Source organism: Symphalangus syndactylus, chromosome 2 (genome assembly GCF_028878055.3).
Source record: "Symphalangus syndactylus isolate Jambi chromosome 2, NHGRI_mSymSyn1-v2.1_pri, whole genome shotgun sequence".
Taxonomy (NCBI): domain Eukaryota; kingdom Metazoa; phylum Chordata; class Mammalia; order Primates; family Hylobatidae; genus Symphalangus; species Symphalangus syndactylus.
Window position 1 is genome coordinate 7,342,331 of NC_072424.2, and position 10,974 is coordinate 7,353,304.

The following is a 10,974-nucleotide window of genomic DNA, read 5'->3' on the forward strand; positions in this document are numbered from 1 at the left end:
TTTTCACAAAGTAGGTCTCTGAGCCAACACTGCTTTCCATATCAAACAGACAGAGGGACAGATGGTGTTGGCTCACAGGAGGGGCCTGTTGTTGCTGGGAGAGGGACTGATGGTCTGACAGCATTAGCGGGCACAGCCTGGGTCTGTGTGGCCCGTGGAGCGCGTCTGAGAAGGGTCCTGAGATAGACTCTGGAAGGTCCGGACTTTCCTGCCCCAGTTAGACTCCATGTGTGTGGTCACGTCTTGCCCTCTGTTTGCCCTTTGAGTTCAGAAATGATGCACATGGAAAGTGAGCCATCAAGAAGAGCCGCTGAAAACAGAAGAGCCAGAGTTAATTAGGGAAGGAGGGGTTCTGTGACCAGGGGCCCCCGGGTTGGTGTCCACTGGATTTCTCACACCAGCAGAGTCTGATAAAGCCCCAGAAGGAGGGTATGGGAATTGCCATTTTATTTTCAATTCCGTCCTCTGCTCATAAAGTCCCTTTAAGCAAATGCCTGAGATGGTGTCAGTGAAGCACGAACCCACAGAGTCTCAGTCACATGGACCCGCGTTGCTCGTTGTAACCAACTCCCACTCTGTCCTCACTCCCGTTCCCAGGCCTCGACCCCCCACTCCGCTCATTGGAACTGGAGCAGGCTCAGGGGTAGGCCAGGCAGTGTGACATGTTCCCAGGATTGACTGCCTTGGAATACAGAACTTGAACCTTTCAAGAACTTGGAATTAATAATATTTTATTGTCTTCTAGCTGAGTTTCATTTTCTATAAAGAAATATTTTAAAATATGTGAAATATGTTATCACAGTCTCAAAATAATGCTACAATAGAGTTAGCTGAGTTTGGGTGTTATATATTTTTTTCCTATAGCAAAGGAAAACCATAGACGTTAATAACTGGTCATATTTCACCCTTTTGTTGCAATTTTAAAAACCAAAAATTCCAGCTATGGGCTGGGCACAATGGCTCATGCCTGCAATCCCAGCACTTTGGGAGGCCAAGGTGGGCGGATCACCTGAGGTCAGGAGTTTGAGACCTGCCTGGACAACATGGCAAAACCCTGTCTTTACTAAAAATGCCAAAAATTAGCCAAGTGTAGTGGTGCTTGCTTGTAATCCCAGTTACTCAGGAGGCTGAGGCAGGAGAATCACTTGAACCCGGGAGGCAGAGGTTGCAGTGAGCCGAGATCACGCCACTGCACTCCAGCCTGGGCAACAAGAGCAAAACCCCATCTCAAAAAAAAAAAAAAAAAAATCAGCTGTGAAAAAGCATAACAAGGAGCCTGTGATTTTATGTGACAGAATCACCGGAGGACATAGGCAGGAGCCATAAATCGGGCAGTGTCTAAAAATCATCAGGACATCTGGGGTGTGTGTGGCGTGTGTGGCATGTGTGCTGTGTGTGGCGTGTGGGTTGTGTGTGGCGTGCGTGGCGTGTGCCACGTGTGCCACCACCGACTTGTTTGTTGTTGTCAGTTGTTCTCTCTCTGTGCCGTGGATACCTTTTGAGGCCGTTAGTCCCTTTAAAAAACATTGAATAAGTAAATCATCCCCACTGCAAAAAGAAAATTCCAATTTATGATCAAGCCCCTTCCACATATTCTAGTTTAAATGCTAAGGCACATCTCTTAGAACAACTGGGAACACAGGGGCCCAGTCTGCTTGCTGGGTGGAATTGGTTCATGGGCAGGGCAGGGCTGGCCTCCCGATGTCTGGGGGACGTGGGCATCCCACCCAAGGCTCATCCAAGGGAGCACCGTGAGGCTGGACCTTCCTCAGGCCATCATCAGAGACAGCAGATGCCAACCCTGATGGGGTTGGGCCTGTCTGGGCTGGGATGCCCTGGCCTTGCCTGGGTGAGTCCTCTGCAAATAGATGAGATGAGAATATAGCTCATGCTAAGTACCCGTTGCCTGGGGAAAACCTTTAAACGTCCCCGTGAAATCACCCAGAGGAAACTGTGGGCCTGTCCTAACATCCTGCAACTGGGTCCCAGAAGGTCCAGTGGGAAAGAGGAGGAAGCAGGCCACGCCATAGCCAGTGCACTGGAGGGTCCAGAGAGTGCTCAGAAGAAGTGCCTGCAGCCTCATCAAAGGGCAGCATGGCAGCTCGTGTGAGGAGTGGGATGGAAAGATATCATAGCTGGACCCCATCCAAAGACCACAGTCCTATTTAGGAAGAAATTGGGTTAGAAGTATCAGACATAGAATCTGTACAGGACCTAGTGTCACACAGCGTTTTCATGGGGAAAGCTAAGGCCCCTGGTGTGAAAATCACAGCCCTTCTCTGCCGGGTGAGCTGCACAGGAGAAGAGGGTGATCCTACACAGAATCAGGGTCGAGGGAGTGTGAATCAGGCCTGTTTCTATGGCAACAAATAGTGTTTTGTTTTATTGCGCCAGAACATACAGCAATGATATAACAGCCAATGGAATCTCTTTTAAAAAGTCATGCTCCACTTTGGATAAAGCTGGTATAATTTGTTAAGGATGAAAAACAAAACCTGCGATGTTAAATTATAGCAGCATAAAATAAAGTAACAGAGCAAAGCGAGGGGAAAGAGAGAAGCATTTGATGAGATGGAGAAAAGGTTGTAGGCAGAAAGAGAAGCAGGCATTTCTAAAGAGCCCTGATCCCACAGCCAGCCGGGCTTTCTCTCTAGGTCTAAAATTAATAGAGCAAAACTCTAGCTAATGATGGAGCCACATGCTTTTATTTGGATAATAACCCTGCATTCATTTTTTATTAGTTAAATATAAGATAACTAAGAACTTATATTGCTATTTGCCTTGAAGGTATAAGAAGCCAATTATGGCCTAGTGTGGTGGCTCATGCCTGTAATCCCAGCACTTTGGAAGGCTGAGGTGGGTGGATCACCTGAGGTCAGGAGTTCGTGACCAGGCTGGCCAACATGGTGAAACCCTGTCTGTACTAAAAATACAAAAAAAATTAGCTGGGCCTGGTGGCACACACCTGTGGTCCCAGCTACTTGGGAGGCTGAGGCAGGAGCATTGCTTGAACCCAGGAGGCAGAGGTTGCAGTGAGCGGAGATCATGCCATCGCACTCCAGCCTGGGCAATAGAGCAAGACTCTGTCTCAAAAAAAAAAAAAAAAGAAAAGAAAAGAAAAAAGAAGCCAGTCATATTCTTACTTAAATATACATGCACATATTCTCAATTTAAGTCATATCTGTGGATGTTTCATTTTGCTGCTGTATCTTCAGGGGACCAGTGGCATTTTGTATTCATAATCCTGTAAAGGTTTGCCACGACTGACATGGAATCTGAAACAATAAGACCAAGTGGGAAGAGAGCTGCTCGGGAGAAGGGGCTGAGTGGTGCTGGGGTCGAGGCTTTCTCCTGCCCACCCTTGCTTTCTTATCCCCACTCACTTGGCCTGAGTGTAGAAGAAACTGCCTGCTTGGTCCTCGGTCACATTCTAGGCTCTGCCTGGCCGTTGGTTGGTGCACAGTTGCTATTTATTGGCCTGATGGGATCCTATGTGGACTTTCTCTTGATATTTTTATTTATGTTTTGCATAAACACTTATCTTCAGTTTATTTTTAATGTTCTTGAGTTTGGGGTAGCATTAGGAATGAAAGAACTTTGTCTGTATTTGACTCTGTAGTCTATAAATGACTATTTTTCGCTTGTTAGAACAATGATCCATCTCACTCTGACAGAGAAGAGGTTCTGTGGCCTGTCACAGAGAGATTGCATCTCGTTATGTGGGCTGCCAGGTTCCAGGAGAAGTGCCTTGGAGCCTTGCCCAGAATTGCCTGCCAGCTGATGTGTGTGTCCCTCTCATTGAGGAGCAGGGTTTTCCTGTTTGGGGCAGCATTTGAGATGCATTTCTGGTCAGACAGGGGCATGCCCAGTGCCCGAGGGTCAGGCCTCCTGGTCAGTTGTTTCTGCACTGATGACCCGGGCAGCCTGGCCTCCCGTGACCTCCTCAGAAGAGACTGCTTATGCGCCCTGAGTCCTCCCCAAGGCGCCAGACATCCAGGTTCACAAGTGGGAATCAGAATGCAGAATTTACTTTCTTTCCACAAGTTAAGGCCATTTTGGGGAGACTCGAATGTCAATTACGTCACCCTAGGAAGTGACTAGCACGAACTAAGTGCTCTGCTGTGTTCTGGTGCCACTGGCCGTGATGAGAAAGTGGGAAGCCGCACATTACGGATGCTGCTCAGAGGCCACAGTGAGGACCACTGGAGCCTACAGCTTGGGTTCCAAACCGCCACTCGGTTCCAGATGCCTGCAGAGAGGGCAGCCAAGTCATTCTCCGGGTTTCTCCAGCAGGGCTGTTTCACATTTGACCCAGAAATGGCACCTGCATGTAGAGAAACGCCGGGCTGTGTGGGGACCCAGGTTTAATTATTCAGACCGCTTGGATCCTTGAGAGCTGTGCTGAAATGCTATTGCTCATAACTCCAGCAGCTGTGAACAAGAACAGCTTTTGCCATAGATTCTTGCTGCTTTCTCATGTTGTGCTTGGAATACAAGATTTCATTTCTGATATGCAATTTCATGATGTTTTTCTTCTGTGTCTGTGTTTTAAGATATTTGAACAGTTTGTCAAGACAAGAATAAAAGAAGAATACAAGGAAAAGAAAAGTAAATTGCTGCTAGCCAAAGAAGAATTCAAGAAACTTCTAGAGGAATCTAAAGTGTCTCCCAGGTATGGAGAGAGAACTATACCGGATGATTTCTGGGGCTGGGAACTTACCAATGACAAGAGGACTCTTCAGGTTGGTTTTTTGTTAAATCGTGTAACCCAGCCTTCCACAGACACGAAAGTGTGAGCTTTGAACACCTGCCGGTGAGACCAGCCTGGCTCCCCTCTATCATGCTGCCTGTCGTGAGCCTCCAAATGTCCCTATCATCAGTCCTGGGAAAGTGGGCTATTTGCTAACCAAATGCATCACAACCATTTTATTCCTACCCTGCATGCATTTCAAACGTCAGCAGCCCTGACTGACCCAAATAACCAATCAATACGTGAGCACTCATGAGGTCTAGTTTCTGATCTAATGATCAAGAAGCAAAAATGCAAAGCTGACTACAAACAACAGCGCCATAACCCCTACCACACCCCTTGGTTCCAGATGTCGTAACAGTTGGTCCCAGAGTAAAATGAAGATTTGATACACTGGACAAGTGAACTGAGTTAACTAGGTTGCCAAAACTTACTAAAATAATAAATGAGGCATTATTTCCATGAAATAAGACACACTTACAAGAAAATAGATGTTAGAAATTGGAAGAATACATAAGCTTAACTCTTTCTTAAAAATTAGCTTTAATTGACTGATCTTTAAAAAGTAATGAACATGGGCCGGGCACGGTGGCTCACGCCTATAATCCCAGCACTTCGGGAGGCCGAGGCCGGCGGATCACGAGGTCAGGAGATCGAGACCATCCTGGCTAACATGGTGAAACCCCGTCTCTACTAAAAATACAAAAAATTAGCCGGGCGTGGTGGCAGGCGCCTATAGTCCCAGCTACTGGGGAGACTGAGGCAGGAGAATGGCGTAAACCCGGGAGGCGGAGCTTGCAGTGAGCCTTGATCGAGCCACTGCACTCCAGCCTGGGCGACAGAGTGAGACTCTGTCTCAAAAAATAAATTAATAAATAAAAAGTAATGAACATGTACTACTTTTAGAACTATAAAACTAAGTTTTGTAAGCATAAAAATGGTTAACAATGTATTTTTATTTTAGACTGGAAGATGCAGCATCAGTTTTTTGTTTGTTTCTTTTTTTTTTTTTTTTTTGAGACAGACCCTCGCTCTGTCACCCAGGCTGTAGTGCAATGGTACGATCTTGGTTCACTGTAACCTTTGCCTCCAGGGTTCAAGCAATTCTCCCTGCTTCAGCCTCCCAAGTAGCGGGGATAACAGGCATCCACTACCATGTCCAGCTAATTTTTGTATTTTTAGTAGAGATGGGGTTTCACCATGTTAACCAGGCTGGTCTTGAACTCCTGACCTCAGGTGATCCACCTGCCTCGGCCTCCCAAAGTGCTGGGATTACAGGCGTGAGCCACCACGCCCGGCCCAGCATCAGTTTTTAAATGGACATTAATTGATGCTTTCTGTGAAGGCATAGGCCTCCTTTGTTTGACTTGTGATGTGGTTGATCAAGAATTAGGTGACCTACGTTAGTGCTCGTTACACAATCCTTATAAAACTTCTGTAACTATTGACAGGTACTTTCTGAATGGAGAAAAAAATAGCATGAATTATCTTCATCACAAGTGCTAATGTAGACAAGGAAATGTGTGTCCCGTTGCTTGCAACTTGTGATTTTCTATGGTTAAAGCAGTCATGAGAATGCTCGGTTCTAGCCATGGCTTAGCTGTGTCCACCCACCAGGTGGCCATGGGACAGAGGCGGAGGAGGCAAGGGCTCGGAAAAGGTGCTGGAGCCCCTTCTCTGCCTTAGTTCACAGCCTGGCCCTGGCCCATCTTATCCCGGCCATGGGGTAAGTATTGGGCCTTCCTGTGCTTCCGAGCCCTCCTCCAAATGGGAGGATGACCACACACACGTCAGAAAGTGACTAGGAGGATGGCATGAGGGGCTGCAGGGAGGGACCCCAGTGGTGCCTGGCAGGCAGGAGGAGCTCCGAAAGTGATAGCTGTCATTACTGCTATTGAGACCGTCATTACTATTAAAGACATTTGACCAGCATTCTCTCTCTGTTGATAAAATAGCAGCAATAAGCCACATACTCCCCTTCCCATGAATACATTATGCAGACAACGGAAAAAATATTCGGAATGCATTGAGCTATTTAAAAAAGATGACACACACACACACACACATACACATACACACACAGACACACACAGACACACATACACACACACAGAAGGAAAACGAGTGGTAGAAATTAGAAGGGAGTTAAACTGACTCTTTTTAAAATGAGATTTAATTGCCTGCTGTTTTAAAAAATAAATTTTATTGTATGTATTTAAACTATACAACATAATGTTATAGGGCACATAGAGATAAGATGCTTACTATAATGTAGCAAATTATTTTAAAATTTACACTTGGATATATTGCTTTTATAATTATAAAGCTTTTTTTTATTTTAAAAGTAGCTAAGTTTGCAACATTTCAAAAACTTTTCCAGATCTTCTGTCTACTTTTCTGTAGGCATCCTAGTGAAACATACACAATTCAAATGACCACATGCTGGACAGCCAGGCATGTCCCCATGCAGGCCACGTGGGCCTCTTAGAAGCAGCCTCCTGGGGCTGTGTGGCCTCCTACAGCCATACAATCCCATCCTGGTCGCCCGTCTCAGCCTCGGTCCTGAACAGCCTGTGGGAATGGTGGCGATGGGACAGTCCAGAACACTCCTGGACAGCCCCTAGCCCCAGCCCTGCCCACCTCTCGGGAGAGCAGCCACCAGGGACTGGGTCCTGGCCAGGTGGTGTTGGCCGCCCGGTGGGGTTGACACCTGGTGTTCCTTCCTGAAAGCTGCAGCAGCCACCTCCTTCATGGCAGGCTGGCCCGAGTCCCACTTAGTGGAGGGAGAGCAGAGATCCAGGGCCTGTAAATCAGCTGACCTTCGTGAGTTCACACCACAGCTCGTCAGGTCAGCATCAGCAGAAAGCCGGTGCTGCCCCTTGGCATGGCTAAGGGGCCACGGAAGCGGGAGGCTCCCTTTCTTTTCAGGGACACTTCTTTTCAAAGAGGCCCAGAATAGGGCCTGTCTAGCAGCTGCCCCTGTCCAGCCCCTAACTGAGAATGTGTAGATGCCTGTCTAGCCAGGGGAGCGTGGAACAAGCCCAGGTGAGTCTGACCTTTGACTCATCCCCCGCAGGTCAGGGGTGGAGTGTGGCTTAGCCATGGCACACAAGGTTATTACATCAGTAAAGGAAGGAAGGGGGAAGGAAGGAGAGAAGGAAGAAAGGAACAGGGAGAAAAGGAGGGAGGGAGAGAAGGAAGGAGGAAGGGAAGGCAGGGGAGAGGGCAGGAAGGAGGGAGGGAGGAAGAGGGAAGCCAGAGAGAAGCGCTTTTCTTGCCAGAGATGTGTAAACAAGCACCCCCATAGATGGAGAGCAGGGAAACGGCAGCGTCTTGGGGAAGGAATGAGACGAATTGTTCAATGACAAAAACGAGCATGAGTCTGCTAATTATTTGTCTTGTCTTCTAACAGCCATGTCGGCATAATCTTGTTGTTTGTATATTTCAGAAGCTATTAAGTTATAATAATTTAACACAATAATTCAGTGTCTGCAAGGAAGTATAAAATTCTCTGTAAAGAGAAATAGGAGGGAATAAGAAGAATCCCCCGGACAAAGAATGTCCACATTTTCCACGCACCCTGGAGCATACCCCGGAGTTAGGCCCCGCCCAACTGTCGCTGGACTAGCGAGTGCATCTGCATGGGCCAGCGGCTCCAGGCCTGGGCCCTCTATCCCTGTCCCTGTTCCTGGCTTCAAGTTCAAGGCTAAGAGAACAGGAAGTTGCAGGGCCCGGTGCCTGCGAAGGTCACCTTGGTCACGGCAGAGGCGCATCCTGTTTTGCCCTCTAAGCTGCCCTAGCCTTGAGAACAGCCTTGCTGGTCTAGCCTGGGTCACTCGCGTTTTCTTACAGGGTGCCACCTGGCCTGGCAGCTCTGATTCGCTCCATCAGTGTTTGGGGCTCACGACTTGCCAGGCACTGGGCTGGACATTCAGGGCGTTTATTGGAGAACGAAGCAGATAATGTCTCCCCCTTTCGAATGTGGGAGTCCAATTCCACAAGTGAGGTTTAACAAGTTCACCACTGTGAAGAGGGCTGTGATGGAGTCACAGTTCTCTGAGCCTCTAGATAGGGCGAGTTTCCCAAAGAAGACGCCCTGGCCTGGTTTCTCATGACGAGCAGCTCTAACTGGGGGAAGAAACAAGGGAAGGGTGTGCCAGGCGGAGGGAACAGTGTAAGAAAGACCGTGGCAGGCAGAGCATGGTGGCAGCAAGGGAGGGGCGGAGGAGACCTGGCGGGCAAAGCTGTGATGGGGGCTGGTGGGGGAGTGACAGCTGCATGAGACAGCGGAGGAGGCTGGTGGGGGCCGCTCATTTCCGGAGACCACTCAGAGGAGAGACAAGGTGGTCCTGCAAGTGAGGAAGTGAGGGTGGGTCAGGGCCCTGCAGGACACTGGTGAGGAGCAGGCATGGCTGGCCAGAGCCGCTCACCCAGCAGGTGCCCTGCCGCCCTCGGCCAGGCCTGGTGGAAGGGCAGGCTGCTTGCTCAGGCAGTGCTGCTGCAGGATCTCTGGGGAGGCCAGAGTTGCTCTCTGGAAGGTGTCTCAGGAAACTCTTTCTTTTTCAGGACCACGTTTAAGGAGTTTGCAGAGAAATACGGCCGGGATCAGAGGTTCCGACTTGTTCAAAAAAGGAAGGACCAGGAGCATTTTTTCAACCAGTTCATACTTATTCTTAAGAAACGGGACAAGGAGAACAGACTAAGGCTGCGGAAAATGAGATGAGTTCGTGAAAAAATGCAATAAGCCCGGGGGTTGGCCCTGGGCGTGCCGGGGGCGAGGGGGTCACGGTGGAGACCGACACGGGCATGGGACGGCCGGGACCTGCACGGCCCAGCGGGCACCGGCGCTGCGGGGTCTTCGTTCTCAGAGGATTACTGTTTCATATTGAAGCTCTCTCTTTTGTACGTTCAGAGTTTGATGCATTTCTAATCACCATGATACGTCGATCCCTTCACTGTTTTAATTATGCAAATTACTTGTAATATACACAAATTATCAATCCACTGCAGGACTGTGGGGAAGCAGGAACGGGAGCCTCCGTAACAATCTGAAGGCATTTGTGTCATCACCTAAGACGATTAGCGAAAACTTTTCTGAAAACCTTTGTGAATTACTTCGTTCCTCCAGGATTCCCGCGGTGTTGAGGAATTCCTTACTCTGTCCCTAGGTCTCAGTCTCGTTTCTGAGTAGCAGCAATAGGGTTTTCATCATTCATCATAGTGACAACTGTGAACATCCCACACCCGGACCCTGGATCACTTACAGGTTTCCAGGGGTGGCCGCGCGTTCCTCCCGGAGGGGCGTCCCGGCCCGGAGCAGGGAGCCGTGCTGGTTGCCACCGGTCCTACTTCAAAAGAATTATTTTGTACAAAATCATCATGTTAATATTTGAGTTATTTTTATTGTATGCCCAGAGTTTGCATGAGATTTTTTCTTATCACCTTTGTATAAAAAATTTTTAATTTTTTTAATCAATAAATATTTTAAACCAGTGTGTGTGCGCGTGTGACTAAGACATTCCTCATGATCTTAAGCAGCAAAATTGTGTTTCAACTAAAGATACCCAGTTTTGAAAGATTCAGGGGAGAAAAATCCTGATGATTGCAGTAGGGGCCATGAAAATGCCACTCACACAAAATCTTACTTTTCAACATACTTAGCAGTCCTGGGTGGAACCACATTTGGCAAAACCTTCACTAATTAATTGCATTCCTTAAACTATTAAATATCCATGTATTTATTTCAAGATTTATGGAGTTCTCCGTTCAGATACAATGTCTTTGTCCCCTAGTAAACAGTGGCACAGCCTCCTCACCTACCTTCTTCTTAATTAGTTCCCATGAGAACACTTTTTTCCACGCTTATTAGGATGTAATTGGGCAAGGTGGGATCCACTCTTCACTGAGATCAACCCTGGTCCCAACACTGTCGCTGTTAACACCTCGCCTTCCATGTTGGGTGGCCCCTGGGGGTTCCAGGGCCGTCACTCAGGCTCAGGCCGTTTTTGATGCGAGCTGCCCTCCTACCTGGCCATGACTTGTGGAGTTGGAAGGACCTTTGAAGGTGCTGCCAGAGCCAGACTCCAGAGGAGCAAGTGCCAATTGGGGATCAGCAAGGGGCTATCAGGAAAGCGAGATCTCCCTGTGATTTGAACAGGGATCTACCCCAGGGGATGGGAGTCTGGAGGCTGCCGAGTTCAGATCACTGAATAGCATAGGTGACA

The 10,974-nt window shown here is 48.2% G+C and overlaps 1 protein-coding gene across 3 annotated transcripts in view; it reads left to right on the forward strand.

Moving 5' to 3' along the window:
• Nucleotides 1–10,243, forward strand: part of TCERG1L (transcription elongation regulator 1 like) — a 217,173-nt gene extending 206,930 nt beyond the window's left edge. For all 3 annotated transcript variants that reach the window (XM_063616505.1, XM_055245330.2, XM_055245333.2), the window contains 2 exons: nt 4,554–4,672; nt 9,317–10,243. In XM_063616505.1, coding sequence (XP_063472575.1) covers nt 4,554–4,672; nt 9,317–9,473 — 276 coding nt within the window. In that variant the 3' untranslated portion in view covers nt 9,474–10,243. The remainder of the gene's footprint in view (nt 1–4,553; nt 4,673–9,316) is intronic.
• Nucleotides 10,244–10,974: the final 731 nt, after the last annotated feature.